This window comes from Malaclemys terrapin, chromosome 11, assembly GCF_027887155.1.
Source record: "Malaclemys terrapin pileata isolate rMalTer1 chromosome 11, rMalTer1.hap1, whole genome shotgun sequence".
Classification (NCBI taxonomy): Eukaryota; Metazoa; Chordata; order Testudines; family Emydidae; genus Malaclemys; species Malaclemys terrapin.
In genome coordinates, this window is record NC_071515.1 from 68,425,245 (window position 1) to 68,445,767 (window position 20,523).

General features: G+C 43.7%; 1 protein-coding gene across 3 annotated transcripts in view; it reads right to left on the bottom strand.

Annotated features, from left to right (window-relative positions):
* KALRN (kalirin RhoGEF kinase) overlaps positions 1-20,523 on the bottom strand; it is a 732,870-nt gene that overhangs the window by 490,292 nt on the left and 222,055 nt on the right. For all 3 annotated transcript variants that reach the window (XM_054043354.1, XM_054043355.1, XM_054043353.1), the window contains exon 2: positions 20,288-20,362. In XM_054043354.1, the coding sequence (XP_053899329.1) occupies positions 20,288-20,362 (75 nt within the window). The remainder of the gene's footprint in view (positions 1-20,287; positions 20,363-20,523) is intronic.

The window sequence follows — 20,523 nt, forward strand, 5'->3', positions numbered from 1 at the left end:
TTCTAGAAGCAGCTCTCTGAACTTTTCCATGGAGCCTCACAAATTAAAATCATGTCACCCTAACAAAGCCTGTTGGTTAGCAATATGCAGCTGCAAATGCCCTGTCATATAAATCTTTCTGCCAAATAAGTCTAGCCTTTTAGCATCTTGTGATTTGGGGGTGGCAGCCTGTTGCTCCTCTTGCTCTTTCTCGGTAGCTGCTGTGATGACTAATGAGCCCAGAGGTGAGAAGGAGTATAAAGGTACTCAAAACCTCGGAAAGGTACATAGTACTTTATTTCTTCCCCTTTAGAGGTGGGAGGCAAAAAGAGAATGGATCTGCCATGAAGCCTTTATAGGCTCTAGTATTGCCTCATTAGTTGCCAAAGGTAGCCTGAAGGAACCTTGTAACGGGATTGCACTCACCTCTCGCAAGTGCCCTCTGGCTGAGGGCATGTGCCTGCTCTCTCTCTCTGTTTGTGGTGGGTTTTCACTGACTCAGCCCTCTGCCCAAGTCATACACAGTCTGTCTGTGAGATAAAAGCAAAGCAAATCCCTTTTGGGGTACAATCCAACAGGGGCTTCTCTCAGTGCCATTTGTAATGTCTCTCTGTTTGTCCCTGCTCTGGAATAGAGCAGTGCCCCAGGGCACCTTCCCTGGAGGCAATGTCTTCGCTCTCTCAGGATCTTTCTGGCCCCAGCTCTTCAGCTGGGCCACTACAGTTCAGTCCAGGGCTGGCTCCAGGCACCAGCAAAGGAAGCAGATGCTTGGGGTGGCTAATGGAAAGGGGTGGCACGTCCGGGTCTTCAGCGGCAATTCGGTGGCGGGTCCCTCAGTCCCTCTCAGAGCGAAGGACGCACCACCAAATTGCCGCCAAAGAATGAAGTGGCATGGTAGAGCTGCCACCGAAGTGCCGCTGATCATGGCTTTATCTTTTATTTTTCCTGCTTCGCCACTTGGGGCGGCAAAAAAGCTGGAGCCGGCCCTAGTTCAGTTCCCTTCTGGGGTGCCTCAAAGTCCAGGCCACTTTCCCAGTGACTGGTGGGGAGGACCCAGACCCACCCTCTACTCCAGGTCCCAGCCCAGGCAGCTGTCAACAATGTCCCTTTAAATAAACTGGATTGCTGCTATAATTCCCTGGGCCACTTCCCTATGGCTCCCACACCTTCTTCACCCTTACCTCAGGACCTTGTCCTGGTGGAATCCCAGCAGCCAGTCTAGAGCACAATCCACTCTACACCAGCTCTAGCAAAGAACTGATCTCCGTCTATCCCTGCAGCTCTTCTTATACTAGCCTGCTGGGTCCCGATTGGCTGCTTCCCACACAGCTGCTCTAGGCAGCTTGGAGGACCTCTCTACTGCCCTTTTCTGGGGCATGGTGTGGCACGGCCACAAGGCCTCCAGCAGGGGATCTCAGGGCCTAGTTCACCCTGTCACAAACTCACAGATAATAAAATGTCTATCAGGTGATGTGAGGACTCCCTGACCACCTCCATCTGTATGCCCAGCCACGCTCTTTAATAACTCCTGATAAACTTTAAAATTATCAGGAGGGAGTGAAGTTGTCCTGGACAAAATGGCCTCATCTGGAGAGGATGAAGAGGATGCCAAAATTGAAGGGGGTATAATTTCTTCTACTGGCTGTTGCTCTGGTTCTGGAACATCTTCCTGATGTTTGGTACAAGGCCCAGTCCTGGACTCTGGGCAGAGAGCCGCTTGGTGCACAGACTCTGCCCTTCTAGACTAGGGCACTGAATATGCACAGTGAGTGGAAGATCTGGAAGCTGGAGGAAACCCTAAAGGGTTCCAAAATGGCCAATGGTACAGGGCAGGTCCCCACTGTCCTGGCCACATTAACATGGCAGGTCCCATAGGTCAGAAGAGAGGATGTTTGAGGAAACTGGCAGGTATTGCTTTGGGGTTATGAGATGTAAGATCCCACCTCAGAGTCCAACAATAAAGATTCTCCTTCCTCTGACTATGGTGGGGCTGATCCAGCTCCTCTTATCAGATTTACAGGGTGGAGACCTTCCCCGGGCTTGGGCCTCTATCGAAGTTTTGTATTTCTTCCTCGGTACAGGTGAAGGAGAATGGTGCTAGGATTCTACTAAAGCTAGAGGCATGCTTCTCACTGATGTTGCAGCACTCAACACCAATTCAGACCACGATGGCTCCAACGGTGGCTGGAGCACTGCCTCCATTAGCAGAAATTTCAGCCTTCTTCATCCTAGGCCTGACCTCCCTGAAAATCTGGCACTGGTCCTTTATGTGTGCTTCCCCCAAAGCCCAGTGGCCAGAGCATACCTTGGCACTGTGAATAGAAAACTCCCCAAAACGGGGAAAACAACAAATCCAAAAAACTATTTTTTTAAACACAACTAAAACTTACTAAGCAACAGAGGGTCCTGTGGCACCTTTGAGACTAACAGAAGTACTGGGAGCATAAGCTTTCGTGGGTAAGAACCGAAAGCTTATGCTCCCAGTACTTCTGTTAGTCTCAAAGGTGCCACAGGACCCTCTGTTGCTTTTTACAGATTCAGACTAACACGGCTACCCCTCTGATACTTAAAACTTACTAACTATCCTAACCTGAAGACTAGACTAACCACACACACACACACACCATTTACAAACGTGAGAGAGAACTGTTCTGTTCTGGCATTGAACAGAGTTCCAACAACCATCACAGGCAGTAAAAAGGAAATGAACTGGGCTAGAGGTGGCTCTGCTCTTTATACCTGCATGCAGTGGTGCACAGCAGCAGGGGGAGCTCAAACTGCCCAATGGCTTCCGCTGAGGGAAAACATTTCCAACAGCCATGCACTGAGTACACTGACACCAAGTGTGGAATGCACATGTGCAATCACTCAAAGAAGAATGTGTCTGGCTTTCCAAGGGCATGTAAGGGGAGAAGAAAGCAAAAAAGCCTCCCTTCTCTTGAACCCCTGAGCAACAAGGGGACAACAAGTCCTGTCCTAAGCAGTCTGGCCATGTAGAAAGGACTTTGCTGCAGCCTCTGAAAGGGTGTAGCAATGGGCATACTTCCCAGGAACAAATAGGAAGCTTTAGGCGGAATTCTGCCTCCCCCGGGGATGAGGTGGCTGTGCACAATTCAGCATGAACATAGCAATGTGCCATAATTAATATTTCCCAGGCTGAATTGTAGAGTGATATAGGCCCAGTTCAGCTTTCATATAAAAAAACCCCCCAAAACTCTAGATTTGAGCATATTCACTCTTCCTTGTGATTATTTCACACCCCATAACAATACCAAACCCATTACGTCATTACTGAAGTATCAGGAAGGAAGGAAAGCTGGCCTGCATGTAAGAAAGCCAACACAGTAACATAAGGCTCTTCGGCTATAGTAACAGAAATACAGGCCAAGTCCATTTCTGGCCTATCTTTGAGTCAGTTTGAAAGTCCTCTTTTAACAGTTCATCTAATTGTCCTCCAGGGAACAGAGCAGATAATACTAGATCACACAATCTGAAGTCACAAAGACAGGTTGGAGAAAATGAGCTAATTCTCTTTGGAGAAGCGAAGATTCTGTGGTGACCTAGTTGAAGTTTTTTTCAGATGATGGAAGGATATATGAAATGACTCTGAACCAATTCTTTTCACTTCCGCAGCATGCAAGAGCTAGGAGGCAGGTAGCAAACCTGGAGAAAGCTGAGCCAAAAAGAACTGTTTAGGAAACAAATGTTTCTTACGTATGGTAAGAAATACAGCACCCCAATTTGTGTAACCAGGTGAAATATTCATTGAAAATAATGCCCCACACAAATGTAACCATTTTCCTGTTTGCCAATTATCCACAAAGTGGTTACGATTTTTATGAATTTATGTATTATTTACAATTATTTGACAAAGAGTTTGCATGAACAAATTTTATTCTAGAATTTCTTCCAAAACTAATCTCTATGTATTCCTGTTCCATTTTAGAACTTGGGGAATCATTGGGAACTATTAGTAATAATAATTAGCTCTTCTATAGCACTTTATGTCCAGGGATCTCAGAGTGCTTCACAAAGGAAGCAAAGTACCATTAGCCCCATTCTTCTGGGGAAAGTGAGGCACGGGGAAGTTAAGTGGGTTGCCAAAAATCACCCCTCGTGGAATAGCCAGGACTGGAAACCGGATCTCCTAAGTACCAGTTCAGTGCTCTGGGGTGAAATCATTACTGGTTCCATGGGTGGCTAAAAATCTTTCTTGGCCTAAATTAAAAATATTAGAGAAACTCTGCCCCTGCACAGAAATTATCCACCTACAGGAACAATCTGGTCCCAAGTCAATTTTTACTTGAATGCTGTTTTCTGTGCACACTGGCTTTTCCTAGATCCATGTAGAATTTGTTTAAAGTAAAAAATGCAATGGTGAGTAGAGAGTCTTGACGGCTCTTGTTCATATGCCCCATCTCCTGCCTCCCACTGGGCCCAGAGGCATGAGCTGCTGTAATCAAACATGTCATTAAGTTTGTTAACTACATTTATTAAATACTAAAACAAACGGTTAATATTTTCAAATTATTTTCTAAGGTATGTTTTTACAGGGTTTGTATTGATTTACAGAGGCAAACAGATGTTCCATGGTTATTAGTGCTGTGTAAAAAGGAAGGTGTGTGGGCACAAAATGAACTGACAAACATACATTTAACCATATACCGATCCTGTCCTCTGCATTCCTACTGCAAAATCCTTTGTTCATCAGTTAGTCATCACCTGCCTCAGCAACTGCAACCTCCTCTTCTCTGGGCTTTCCCCGTATCTCACCTGGCCTTCTTCCAGGCTACACAAAATGCTGCTGCTGAAATCAGCTTCCACTCCTGCAGCTGTGACCATGGCACTCCCCTATGGTAATCTCTCATCTGTGCTTCTGCATCAAATTCAAGGTCCTCATGTAATGAAATGTTTACCTGCAATGCACAATTCAGCCACTAGATATCTCTGTGCATTATATAGAGTCTTGGCCAGGGCAAGGGTCAAACTGGGGAACAATAGCTCTGCCCACTAACAAAGCTCTGCCGACTAATATGCTCAGATACTATAGTGTTGGGTAGATGTCACCTCATTTGAGATGGTCACCACCTCAATATATAGAGATTATAGAATGGGGTGAATTTCAGCCAACAGAGTTTAGAGAACAAATTAAGGCACCTCTTCCTGGTAGAAACCTTTAGTGGATAGTGATAGTAGAACACAGCCTGCCTTCCACCAAGTAGTAAATGCTACCACTGGGGGTCTCAGGTCCCCATGCTAGGGGTCTCCAATTAAGTCACTGGATACAGTGGAGCTGTCTAGTCCCTTATTGGATGTGTGAATTGCCTCAGGTCCCATGTGCTAGGAATCTCTGGTCCCTGCTAGGAAGTGTGGCAGCTCTTCGGTTCCCTGCACCAATGTGGACTCTTCCCAACTTGGCAGGTCAGGGGATTGTGTTGATCCTGGTCTGTCTTCTTCCCTTCCTGGGCTGTTTTTCTTCCTCACTAGCTGCTCCTCCCTGGCTGCAGACAGCAGGTACTCTTTTCTGCAGCAGAAGCCCCTTGGTGCTATTCCTAAGGACCTTCCATTGCTGACTCTTCCTGCGATTGTTCACCCACCGACAGAAAAAGGCTGGTGGTGGCAGTCCCTCCTCTTGCTCCACTTGCAGGCAGCTGCTGGCAAAGCAACATCCTGGGGCTTTCATGTCCCAGAACTTTTGAATTTTGCCATCACTGGCTCTGATTAGCCAATGGTAACAATGAGGGCTGGAAAGAGGTGAGGTAAGATGGTGGACAGCTCAGAGAGTATGATGTATAGGCACGTACTAGCTCAATTCAAGCCTTGGCACATGGTGTGTTCCCTGGTAAACAAGGGAGACAAAACAGGGACTCAAGCTGTGAGGAAGCTTCTTTGTTGTGACTATTGTTTGTATCTCTTTTCTCTAATAAACAGCTCCTGTATAAGATGGGCTGTGATTCCATTTATCGTGCTCCACATTCAAAGGCTTTGCATCATTCCACTCTACCTATATCAGTTCTTATTCACTCTCCCACTGACTATATTCTATTCAAAAGCTCTGCCTTCCCTTTTGTACTCTGGAATATGGAATGGTAGACAAAAATGGCCCATATTGCTGTCCCACACTCTCCTGACAAATGGGAGTTCAATGAGACTACGTTTATGAATATGCACTTGTCAGTGTGAATAAGGGTTCCACAGCAGCTCTAAGTGACTTATCATTGCCACTGAATTGCCTTGTGGCCTTAGGCAGGATTAAAACACAGGAGTCCTGGCCTCCATTCCCATGTCTACCTTAGTTCAAAGAATATATTGCCTCACCAGACTATCTTAGATCACAAAAATAAATCTCCATGACACATGCAGAGTTAGCACCATAAGCAACTTTCCAAAGAAGATGAAATGCTACTCAAAAGGGATTTTACTTCCAGTTTTTAGTGACAGCTGAATGATAAGGAGGAACTGTGCTGAACCAGGAGACAGAATGAGCTTAGTTTAGTTCACACATTTCTATATTATGAGGAATAATACGCTGAGTACTTCTAACCACAATCAAACAACGTTTTAGGGAAGCATAATTTCAATCCACATATATCCAGAGTCTCAAAGAAAATAATGTTCCTTTCCTTTCCCTGGCTGAGCTGTCTGAGAGCCCGAGTTCCAGTCTGAGCCCAAATGTCTACATTGCAATTTTTAGACCCACAGCCCAAACTCCGCAAGCCCAAGTCAGCTGAACTGGAAACAGACTGTGTGACACAGGGTTTTTTTTGTTTTTGTTTTTGTTTTTTAAAGCACAGTATAGATGTACCCTCAGAAGTATGAGGCAGTGAAGAATGAGGCCCTATGTTCACACCTGGAGCTCCCAGTGTGACACTGTGACCAAAAAAACCTAATGTGATCCTGGGATGCATAAACAGAGGTTTCTCGAATAGGATTAGAGGGGTTATTTTATTTCTATATTTGGCACTGGTAGAACTGCTGCTGGAATACTGTGCCCATAATTCAAAAAAGATGTTGATAAACTGGAGAGGGTTCAGAGAAGAGCCACAAGAATGATTAAAGGATTAGAAAACAAGTGTAATAGTGATAGACTCAAGGAGCTCAATCTATTTAGCTTAACACAAAGCAGGATAAGGGATGACTTGACTACAGTCTGTAAGTACCTACATGAGGAACACACATTTAATAATGGTCTCTTCAATCTAGCAGACAAAAGGTATAACACAATCCAATGACTGGAAGTTGAAACTAGTCAAATTCAAACTGCAAATGCAGCTTAAATTTTAGCAATGAGAGTAATTAACTATTGGAACAACTTACCAAGGGTCGTGGTAAATTCTCCATCATTAGATCAAAATTGTATGTTTTTCTAAAAGATAAGCTCTAGGAATTATTTTGGGGAAGTCCTATGGCCTGTGCTATACAGGAGGTCACAATATAGGACCACAATTGTCCCTTCTGGCATTAGAATCTATGAATCTATGGTACAGTACATCCGAAAGACAGCTGCTGCTGGCAGAACATTGTATGTAACAGCTCCTCAACTTCAAATTCCACTCCCATTCCTCACCTGAAACAGCCTGACTCAGTTGACTTTCCAGGCATGCTGCAAAACCCATCTGTCTGCGTTGGCATTTGGGATGCTGGTTGGGGATAGGGTTTCTTATGGGAATTTGAAGGATGAGGAGATTTTGATTTGTCTTGTAATGTGTTTTTGTTGACTGGTGACTGTGTTTGTATGTGGAGGAATTGTGGAGCAATATGCTCTGCCTTTGTAATAATTTTTGTAGTGTAATTGTAATTGGTGGCCATGCCTGAGATAAGCAGTCTTTTACGTGTGCTTATGTAAATCTAACAATTTTTTAAAACTCTGTCAATTACCCCAGTGCAGAAAAATCTCCCCCAGATCATCCCAGGAAAGGTGAAGAAAGTCAGGCAGCCACAGCTCTACAGCAGCCAACTCCAAGTTGATCACCTGTCTTGGCTCAGCCTGCCTCTCTGATTTGATATCAACACAAATAATCATCAAGGGACCCTAGCTTCTGATTTTAATCAGTGAAGATAAACAATGTATTGAATTGATTTTAATTTGACTGGCTGAATGGATTTTACACACCCATGGCATGTAAATGATGCCCAATTACAGCCAAGTAGGGGATTTTGCAAATAAATAAAACACCCAGTAAGTTAGACCCGTGTTGGACTTATGTATTGGTTTCAGGTGCTTTCACTGTTAGCACACCTGAATGTTTATTGCTACGCTTTTTCTTCCTTGCCTACTACACTATTATATGAGAACAGACTGGCACTTAAATGGCAGGACCTTGGCTAGAGCAACTCTACAAATGCTATGAAAATGATTTACAAATTTCAGGATAAATATTTTTAAAAGACAGTCTCAAAGCTTTGCTTCCCACAGTGGACAGTCATGGCCAGTTTTCATACCTCCCTGTACAAGCAAGATGTCTTACATAGTTGAAGCCCATCAGTCTAGAGCTGTGGCACTGACAGCATGTTCAGTTGTGCGCCTTGTCACTTGTTAGCCAGCCTTGGGAAAATGCCATATTTCTGCTTGCATGAATTTCATGGAAGGAACACCTTTTCAGAGGTCAAAAATCCCACTAAGAGACAGCACAGGAAACAAATATGACCTGGAAAAATCAACAACCTCATTAAAACCTGCAGCTGCAATCCATAGGACTGTCTCAATTTAAAAACAAGTCACCTCCTTGGGTCCTCACACTCTGGGACCAGCCTCTCCCCAGCCCTGACAAGATTAATAAGTAAGGCTTGGTTTAAATATGAATGAAAGTTGCTCCAGTGATGTGTCTGAATGCATTTCCATTAGGGTGGATGTATTAAACCTGGAACCTACTAGAAGTACTTCAGGAACAAGGCGTGGATATATGATTACACTGCACCACTAGGCACTAGATCAAGCAACCTGAAAGCCTGTCAAAGTGTCTCTGTGGCTGAGTGTGCAGAGCTTCATGAAGGAACCCTCTTGGGCCAGAAACAACCCGCCTTGATTCCTCCACCAGGACAAACACTATTGTCCTCATCAAGAAGAGGGGATATTTACTGAGCTATAGAGAGCTTTTAGCACTGTGGGGACTATGTGTATGGCTACTGTATCTTTAAGGTCTAGAAAATTATGTTACAGAAGTCAAAAGACTGGTAGCCACTTTGCAACAAGAGCAGGGTTGGAGGCACCAGATGTAGCTTGTACATAAGGATTCTCTTGCTAAGCAAACAATTAATTTTTTGCAGTTATTTTAGTCTTCTTCTTGTTGTAACTCTGACCCAATTAAAGTCACTGTGGTCAATTAAAAGGCATATTTGGCTGATTAGATTTCGTGACACACAACACTTAGACGCCTATGTCGGTTGTCCTAGAAACCAGTGCTGAGCGCAATGGGTTTGTATTGAGTCCTGATGCTCATGTGGAGTCTAGCAAGGTCTTGAAAGCCCATGGGAACAAAATTTGGGAGGGTGAGATTTTTACCCTCTCCAGTTTGTCTAGGGCTGAAAGCACTTGAGCCTCATTGGTGACTCAGCCAGTCAGCATAGGTGGCCTCATTAACCTTAAACAAGCCAATTAAGGGAGCACATAAAGGAGGTCTCTCCCTACTCAGAAGAGAGACAGGTGGATTGCTTTTGGCAGGCTGTTAGTGTCTAGGAGCCAGGACAGTGAGTGCTGGCAGATACTAACTAATCTCTGCTAAAATGGTTTGATTTAGACCATGGCTATTGTGAAAACATATGGAGAGAAATATGGTCACTCACTCTGCATCCTGCTAATGTTTTATCTGAGAGTCACAGCAACCTGTGAAAAAAGCCAGAAACGATTGAGAGAGTTTGTATTTCTCTTTCAGTCTTAAACTCCTAGTGAAAGCATCTATGCAGCTGTGCAGATCCAGAGCCCCTCCACGTCTTTCCCTACAGGTTAATTTATTTCTCACAATATCAGTAGGCTCAGGTCTAATCAAAAGTCTTGGTGGTTTCATAATCAGAAATCTTCCTTTTTCCCTTCAAAGCAAATCCTGGATCACTTCATCAGCAAATGCTAAAGGAACAAAATGATGTCCCAAACAATGTTGTTTGTTAGAATTAAAACTAGTTTCCCTTTTTATCATTATGATCAGTTTAAAAATCACTCTTAAGGTTGGTCAAAAATAAACATTTTCTGCAACAAAAATTTGAAAGAAGTGAAAAAAAGTTGCATTTGAAATTAACAAAATTTTTATTTAAATAAAAAACATCAAATTGAAACAAAAAGTTCAACTTTGGGGTTCTCCCTCTTTTCCAGTGAGGAGGAAAAGGAAAGAGGGGGGAAACAACATTTTGATTTGAATCAAAACTTTAATTCTGATGAAAAATCTTTGATACAAATATTTTTGTATTTTTTTTTTTTACTTAAAAATTAGTTCAGCCATCTCTGTTCACAATTCAACATGTTCCAGAGTATTTCAGAAATGGGTTTCTCAGTCTGTTCCAATGAGTTAAGAGCTTCCCTAACAGCAGAGCTGGGCCCAGATGGCAAAATTTGGATCTGAACTCTCCCAAAGTTTAGGAGGATTTTCAATCACTCCCTCTCTAAGAGCAGGATTGAACTTTGGGAATTAGCTATGCAATAAATGAACTATAGGGTACATCTAAAGGAAACTACCATTGCAGATATGCAGCCCACGTACCTCTAAATGGGATTGTGCCTTAATGTGTCAGTATCAAACGGGTTTTTAGGGAAGCCAATGTCTTCCACCATAATATTGCTTTACCTTTGAGCTTGATTTTCCCAGACTCAACATGGGCTTAAAAACTAAACAACTAAAGGCTTCCTCTTTGATTCATCCCATCAGGCCTAAATTTAGTAAAACTTAATTGCAAGGGTAGCCTTTCATCTTATCTATTTACATTGCATGTCTTCCCCTCAAAGACAGTCCAGTAAAGATCTCTGTCTTCAGCCTCTCAGGCTTAGAAGTCACTGTTTCTTCAATTAATGGGTAGGACATAAGATGACTGTGTGCTTTTGGGATAGCAAAGCTTAATGAATTACTGAGGGATGACAGAACTGTTTCACTGTCCAGTTGCTTCCTGTTTAGTGTCCTCTGTTGTGTGCAGTTAGTCAAAACAAAAAAAGCCTTTGGTAAAAGGCTCAGTTTGAGCTCTCTGTAATGCATGCCATAAATACATGTTCCCAAAACAATTACACCTTTCTTCCTATGTCTATTGATTTCCCCATGCTCAGTCATTCTCCCAGAAACTTGGCGAACTTAAAACTTTCCATCCTTGCCTTAAAACATAAACAGATGCTACCTGTATGAAATGTTAAAACATACATGCTTCAGTTTAGTTGGACTGTATTTGCCTGTAGAGATTGGAATTTGCTGTAAAGCATTCTGCAAAAATGTCTTAGGTATGACATTAAATGAGAACAAATGATATTCTGATGTATTAATCCTTTGGGCATCTGAAATCAACAAGATGAAATTCATAACAGTGAATATCATTCTGGGGCGTATTAACAGCAGTGTTGTTATGTAAAACATGGAGGATAATTGTTCCACTCTAGTTGGCACTGGAAAGGCCTTAGCTGGAGTATTGTGTCCCGTTTTGGGCACCACTCTTTAAGAGATGTGGACAAACTGGAGAAAGTCCAGAGAAGAGCAACAAAAATGATACAAGGTTTAGAAAACAATCTCTGAGGTAAAGTTAAAAAAAAAGGGTTTGTTTAATCTTGAGAAAAGAAGACTGAGGATATGCCTATATTGCATTTTAAAAACCTATGGCAACGAGTCTCAGAACCTAGATCTACAGATTCAACCTCGTGCTATGGCGCTAAAAGCAGCAGTGTAGATGTTGCAGCTCAGTCTGGAGCTCAGGTTTTGAAGCCCAATGTCTCCCCAGGCTTCAGAGAACAGGCTCCAGCCCAAGCCCAAATGTCTGCACAATTATTTTTAGCGCCATAGCATGAGCCCCACAAACCTGAATCTGAAGGCCCAGGCTCTGAGACTCGGTGCCGCAGGTTTTAAAATGCACTCTAGGTTTACAGTCTTGAAATATGTTAAGGGCTATTATAAAGAGGATGGTTATCAATTGTTCTCCATGTCCACTGGAGGTAGAACAAGATGTAATCAGCTTAATGTGCAGCAAGGGAGATTTAGGTTAGATATTAGGAACAACTTCTTAACTATAATGATAGTTAAGTGCTAGAATAGGTTACTAAAGAGATTGTGGAATTCCCAGGGGATTGTCCGGGGGAACCAGATTGGGGCCCCCTGGCACCCATTGTCAGACCTGCCTAGCTTACCATCAGAGCCTTTAGGTAAGATAAATGTGCGCAGAGTGTTTGTTATTTTAAAATCTTTTTTCTTTAAATGTTTTGTTCCTTTGTTTCAGAAGGCTGTCTGATCACTGTATTCACCACTGGTCACTGACTCCCAAAGGGAAGAACTGCAGATATCCAGCTCAGTCGGACCTGCCGGGTAAACACGGTTGATACACAGGGCACAGTAGCCCAGGGCTGGTCTAAGGGTGGGACAATTGTGGAATTTGGCACCAGGCTAAGTAAAGGCAGAAGGTCTAAGACCTGAGGGAGTGTACCTGGACAGATCTGAAAGGGGAAATAAGTGCTGGTAGCCCCGTCATGACATGACATGACCATGACAACTCACCCACATAGATTCACTCTTTAAATGGGCCATCTGTATTTCTCATGAACATCTGTAATCACATCCTCTAGAGCAGTGGTCCCCAAACTTTCATAGTTGTTCCCCACCCCCACCCCGTCCACATCCCCCCAGAGCCAGGAATGGGGCCGCAGCCCCTGGGATGTGGCAGAGACTCGGACAGGTGTAAGGGGGCCAAGGAGGGAGGAGAATCTGGGGCTGGGGGCGGGGACGGGACTGGGAACAGAGCCCTGGCCAGGGGCCGAGGCCAGGGCCACAGTCAGGCGCTGAGGCTAGGAGTGGGTCCGGGAGCCAGGGCCACAGCTAGGGACAGGCGCAGAGCAAAGCTAGGAGCAGAGTGGGGCTGGGTGGCATTTCCTCCCCGTCCCCAATGGGGGCTGGCCTGGGCCCTGCTGCACCCCCCTGAATGTTCCTCCGTGCTCCCCTAGGGAGGCATGCCCCACAGTTTCGGGACTTCCGCTCTAGAATGCTGTTTTCACCACTCCTCACTGAAATAATATCATCTACAACATTTTTTGTTTCCTTCCTTCTCTGCTCATCTCCTTTTCACAATATACAAATCAATTTCTGGCTTCCACTTTGCCCCAATACTGTCAGACCCTTATAAATCCATTACTGATCACAGCACAATGGATCAACTGAGCAAAGCCAAGGTTTTATTATGGTGTATGCCATGAGCAAGTAGCAAAAGTCTCTAGTCAGCCCACTGCTTAAACTGTTTTCAGGTGGTCAATTAAGAAAACAATCAAATTTCAATGATGCAACCCCATTGTACCTACAGCTGTTAGGACTGTCTCTCTGTTTATTGGCACTGGAAATAGAATACTCAGGTGCTGTTTATAAAGAATTCATATTTGATACATATGGTAAATCTTGATCAGGATCAATCTAAGGGTTACTGGAAGGAATGAAGAACCAGTTCAGAGAAAATCATAACCATCCCCACCCTCCAATCCTCCAGAGGCAGCTCTAGGACTAACTTTTAGGTGGGACGATCAAACTGGTCTGAGATGCACCTCAACTCTGTAATTAGGGTTGCCAACTTTCTAATAGTAGAAAACCTAACACCCTTGCGCTGCCCCCTTCTCCGAGGCCCCTCACCTTCCCCACCCATTCTCCGAGGCCCCTCCCCTGGTCACTCCATCCCCCCTCCCTCTGTCGCTCACTCGTTCATTTTCACCAGGCTGGGACAGGGGGTTGGGGTGTGGGAGGGGTGAGGGCTCCATCTGGGGGTGCGGGCTCTGTGGTGGGGCCAGGTATGAGGTGTTTGGGGTGCAGGAGGGGGCTCCAGGCTGGGGCCGAGGGGTTCGGAGTGCAGGAGGGGGCTCAGGGCTGGGCAGGGGGTTGGGGTGCAGGAGGGGGTGAGGGGTGCAGGCACTGGGCGGTGCTTACCCCAGGCAGCTCCTGGGAAGGGCGGCATATCCCTCTGGCTCCGTGCCCTGCCCTGCCCACAGGCATTGCCCCTGCAGCTCCCATTGGCCATGGCCAGTGGGAGCTGCGGAGCCGGCGCTTGGGGCAGGGCAGTACGTAGAGCCTCCATGGCCGCCCCTACACCTAGAAGCCGGAGGAACATGTTGCCACTTCTGGAAGCTGCACAAAGCCGGGTAAGGAGCCTGCCTGCATTGCTACCAAACTTTTAACAGCCTGGTCAGCAGTGTTGACTGGAGCCACCAGGGTCCCTTTTTGACCGGGTGTTCCAGTCAAAAACCGGACACCTGGCAACCCTATCTGTCATCAATGGCACTCTGAAAGTCTCAGTACTCTTCTGACACTACTGGACTGCACAGTAAGTTTCTGCTGTGTCTGTTTTTGACCCTCCCTACTGGAATGCACACCACCTGGTTACACCCTCCTATTAATGGTCCATCTCACCAATCTGAGCGAATGGTTGGGAGACCAAGAACAATGATATGGGATCACAAAACAGCAGCACTCACAATATGCTAAGGGCTGTACACGTACAAAAGGTATGGCCCCTGCCATGAGGCATTTATTTATACTCTAAGGACCCAATCTTATAATAGGTGGGATCATGGCCTAGAAAGGGAAGTCATAGCCACAGACTACGGAAAAGGAAAACAACATACAATTAAATGATTAGATGAGAATTGACTGTGTACTGATACATTTTGCTTAATATAAAGATTTGGAGACCATCCCCAAGTACTCTATAACTTTGGCATATGCCTCTGGCTGGAGTTAATTGCAATATATATAAAAAATCTTTGATATAAAAATAATGGAGTGAAGGAAACTAAAAATGACTTTTCTCTTGAGGAAGTTTATACTGATGTATAGACTTCAAATCCAACACTCACACTACCAGTTCTGACAACGCTACAAATGCATTATTTTTGTGAGACTCAGGAATTTTCTCATTTTTCTTTTTCTACGCAAACATTTTCTCCTTTGTGGTCATGCCATAATCTAGGAAAGTGTTCCATTTTAATTAAAAGAATCTAGTAATCAATTCACATATGGAGATCCATTTCTCAGTCTGTTTCATTACAATGACACAGAGAGAAATTGAACAGTACTTAGATTCCAGACTGAAGAATGATGCTTGGACTATTGTAATAAGATTCTGTAGCCTCATGCATTCCATCTTCAAAAGCCACTGGCAATTATTACCCCTATTCGTTGTGTAGAAGACTCTGGAGAAGAGGTGTAAATCGTGAGCTAGCTATTTAGCTAACTGTGTCAGGAATGATCACATTTTCATTCAGACAACCTTCGGAGACCAGTAAGGCTTTCAGGGAAAAGCTTTCCCAAGTATACCTGTCTGCAGTGAATCATAGTGAGAAACTAAAGAGGAGTGTACAAATGTTTGGCAGCAACCCTTTAGATTTCACAAGCCAAGCAGGTTTGGGCCAGGTCAGTACTTGAGTTAGTGATTCAGTGAATGAAGTTTCCCCTCTTAGTCAGAATTGAACCCAGGCCACAGTGTGGAGTTTCAGATAAATAAAACCAAAGTCCAGACCACTTGTCCTATTAAAGATTCCATGAGTTTCCATATGATGCCATGGTCATTTCCAAGTGAATAGAACTGTTAGCACAAAAGGCCTGGCTCAATTCCAGCATAATCCCTCTATGAATCCTCTTGTGCAGGTTCCCCTGAACACACTGTTCAATTTCACTTCCTGTCTGAAACAGTTCTCCGTTAATTGTCATGTTCCACCTTCCAAAGAGGCTGATGATGAGATCCTGCTCTATAGTTTAAGTATGTAAAACACTTTGAGATGTTCAGAATGAAATACCAGTATAAGATAAAGTGACTGCGTGTCGCAGTTCTACTAGGATAGTCTTGGTTTTTCATTTAGTGTCTTGAGAACTTCTTTCAAGACACCTGATATGTCCCAGTTCAACTGTCAGGTTTTCACAATGACAAAATATTTGTTCAAGTCATATTGCTCTCCTGATACAAAATACTTTCTACACCTGTTTCATTGTCATCACAGAGTAAGCATGTTTAATGCCAACTATTGTTCAAGGCCAAAACTTATAATGATTTGTCAGGCAATACCACTGCAATACGAGTCTAATGAGTCAATGTTCTAATCAAGTCACCATAAACCCCTGCTCTTGTGCCTCAGGGGGCAGAGGACTGCTGAAGGAGATGTAACTGACAGTCCCTCTGTCTGTTGCTTCCCTCCTCTCTGTAGTCAACAGAACCACAGAGAGGAGGGAAGCAAGAAGTAGAGGGGTTCAAAGGGAAGAGGCAGAGCTGTTCCAGGTGGAGCTTTTCTCACCCAGGAGAAAAGATCAAAGAAAACAGACAGAATGCAGCACACCGGAATATTTCACAACTGTAAAACTGTTGCCACTAATATGTCCCCGTTATTTTGGAAATATGATCATCTTAGTGTAAGATTATTATCATTCCACACTTCCTCATCCCCACTACCCCAAGTCCTAACACACTTTGATAGAACCTCAATCCAACCCACGCTGAAAGCATCCCAACCCAACCTCCTCTAGCTAGCTCATCTGCCCCAGATGTCTGTACATCTGGTGTTCTGAGATTGTTCCTCAGAATGTAGTTTTATAAATCAATGTGTAGCATCCTCTGGGATCCTTGAGGGTGAAAGGTGCTATATTAATATCTCATCATTATCCTTCACTGGGTTTTCTAAAAGCTGCAGGCTGGAATTAGAAACTGAATACATAGCAGGGCTTATAGTATGGTGCTTTCTGTAAAATGGATATAACGCTGTTTACTGGTAAAGAGCCCACAACAGGATGCCAGATCTGAACCTCCCAGAACTCTGTAGTAATGTAGACCTAGATTGGGACTTTGCCCCTGAGGGCTTATCTTTAGAGTGAGTCCCAATTAGAACCGCTAATTCAAAGATCCCTGAAATTTGGGAACATTTGGGTTCACAGCTTAATGGCAATCCTGACTTTATGCCAGGAGTCCATTTGTACTGCCTATTTACCTATCTCCCAGGACATGAGGAATAGTCACATAGGGCCAGATTCCAATACACTTACACAAGTTGAGTAGGATCTTGTTCTGCAAGTAATCTCATTGAAATCAGTGGGACTATTCATGGAGCAGAGCATTTCTCAATGTCAATACGGATATCAGACATAAATAAAGGCAAAGGTGGTGGGTAACATTGTATATCAGTGATGAGGTAGACTGTAAAGACATAAGAAGTGATGGAATGGATAAGACAGAGTCTGTCTGGGCAAAAATCACATTGGGGAAGAAAGCTACTAGAACCTCCCTGGGGATAGTTCTTGGGGGTGTGCTATAGACCATTGGGATCAGATTTGGATATGGACAGAAACCTCTTTAAGGTTTTTAATTAAGTAAATACTAATGGGAATTGTGTGATCATGGGAGACTTTAACTTCCCAGATATAGACTGAAGGACAAGTGCTGGTAGTAATAATAGGGCTCAGATTTTCCTGGATGTGATAGCTGATGGATTCCTTCACCAAGCAGTTGCTGAACCAACAAGAGGGGATGCCATTTTAGATTTGGTTTTGGTGAGTAGTGAAGACCTCATAGAAGAAATGGTTGTAGGGGACAACCTTGGTTCGAGTGATCATGAGCTAATTCAGTTTAAACTAACTGGAAGGATAAATAAAAATAGATCTGTGACTAGGGTTTTTTATTTCAAAAGGGCTAACTTTAAAAAATTAAGGAAATTAGTTAGAGAAATGGATTGGACTGAAGAACTTGTGGATATAAAGGTGGAGGAGGCCTGGAATTACTTCAAGTCAAAGCAAGGAAAGCTACCTTATTGAGGTCAGAACATGTAGGGATAAAGTGAGAAAGGCCAAAAGCCATGTAGAGTCGGACCTTGCAAAGGGAATTAAAACCAATAGTAAAAGGTTCTATAGCCATATAAATAAGAAGAAGAAGGAAAAGAAAGAAGTGGGACCGCTAAACACTGAGGATGGAGTGGAGGCTGAGGATAATCTAGGCATGGCCCAATATCTAAACAAATACCTTGCCTCAGTCTTTAATGAGGCTAATGAGGAGCTTAGGGATAATGGCAGGGTGACAAATGGGAATGAGGATATGGGGGTAGATATTACCACATCCAAGGTAGAAGCCAAACTCGAACAGCTTAATGGGACTAAATCGCGGGGGCCAGATGATCTGCATCCAAGAATATTAAAGGAACTGGCACATGAAATTGCAAGCCCATTAGCAAGAATTTTTAATGAATGTGTAAACTCAGGGGTTGTACCGTATGACTGGAGAATTGCTAACATAGTTCCTATTTTTAAGATGGGGAAAAAAGTGATCCAGGTAACTACAGGCCTGTTAGTTTGACATCTGTAGTATGCAAGGTCTTGGAAAATTTTCTGAAGGAGAAAGTAGTTAAGGACATTGAGGTCAATGGTAATTGGGACAAAATACAACATGGTTTTACAAAAGGTAGATCGTGCCAAACCAACCTGATCTCCTTCTTTGAGAAGGTAACAGATTTTTTAGACAAAGGAAACACAGTGGATCTAATTTACCTTGATTTCAGTAAGGCATTTGATATGGTTCCACATGGAGAATTATTAGTTAAATCGGAAAAGATGGGGATCAATATGAGAATTGAAAGGTGGATAAGGAACTGGTTAAAGGGGAGACTACAACGGGTCATACTGAAAGGTGAACTGTCAGGGTGGAGGGGGTTACTAGTGGAGTTCCTCAGGGATCAGTTTGGGGACCAATCTTATTTAATTTTTTTATTACTGACCTTGGCTCAAAAAGTGGGAATGTGCTAGTAAAGTTTGCGGATGACACAAAACTGGGAGATATTGCCAATACAGAGAAGGACCGGGATATCATACAGGAAGATCTGGATGACCTTGTAAACTGGAGTAATAGTAATAGGATGAAATTTAATAGTGAAAAGTGCAAGGTCATGCATTTAGGGATTAATAACAAGAATTTTTGTTATAAGCTGGGGACCATCACTTGGAAGTAACAGAGGAGAGGAGAAGGACCTCGGAGTATACTATGAGCCACTAATGTGATATGGCCATGAAAAAAGCTAATGCGGTCTTGGGATGCATCAGGCGAGGTATTTCCAGTAGAGATAAGGAGTGTTAGTACCGTTATACAAGGCACCGGTGAGACCTCATCTGGAATACTGTGTGCAGTTCTGATCTCCCATGTTTAAGAATGATGAATTCAAACTGGAACAGGTACAGAGAAGGGCTACTAAGATGATCCAAGGAAAGGAAAACCTGTCTTATGAAAGGAGACTCAAAGAGCTTGGCTTGTTTAGCCTAACCAAAAGAAGGCTGAGGGGAGATATGATTGCTCTCTATAAATATATTAGAGGGATAAATACCAGGAGGGGAGATGAACTATTTAAGCTCAGTGCCAATGTGGACACAAGAACAAATGGATATAAACTGGCCATCAGGAAGTTTGGACTTGAAATTAGACAAAAGTTTCTAACCATCAGAAGAGTGAAGTTCTAGAACAGCCTTCCAAGGGGCGCAATGGGGGCAAAAGACATATCTGGCTTCAAGACTAAGCTTGGTAAGTTTATGGAGGGGATGGTATGATGGGATAGCCTAATTTTGGCAATTAATTGATCTTTGACTATTAGCGGTAAATATGCCCAATGGCCTGTGATGGGATGTTAGATGGGGTGGGGGGGGGAGAATCTGAGTTACTACAAAGAATTCTTTCCAGGTGAATCTTGCCCACATGCTCAGGGTTTACCTGATCGCTATATTTGGAGTCAGGAAGGAATTTTCCTCCAGGACAGATTGGCAGAGGCCCTGGGGTTTTTTTGCCTTCCTCTGCAGCGTGGGGCACGAGCCACTTGCTGGAGGATTCTCTGCACCTTGAAATCTTTAAACCACAATTTGAGGACTTCAATAGCTCAGACATAGGTTAGGGGTTTGATACAGGAGTGGGTGGGTGAGATTCTGTGGCCTGCGTTGTGCAGGAGGTCAGACTAGACGATCATAATGGTCCCTTCTGACCTTAAAGTCTACTACTATGACTCTATCAGAAACTGGCCCTTAAATGTCTGTGCAGTGCTGTCAAGATGTAAAAAGTTGCTGTCTTTGTTACTACTGAGCTCCACATCTTTTCATTGGCATGATGCTCTGCATCCTCTGAACAGAAAACAAATGAAGGATGAACCCACCTGACACAAAGGCCACTTTCTCCTTTAGTATTGGAAGGACATCAGCAGCTTTTAATCCATCATTTCGAAAAGATCCTGCAAAACAGAGGAGAATAACAATGCCAAATTAGAAGGGATTGGGCCCTGGATACAGCTACCTACACACTCCACTTCGCTCAAATCAAATAACAGAAAGTGCTTTTCTGTAATTTGTAGGCTATGAGACAGATTGCAATAGTTGAGACACAAACAGCATT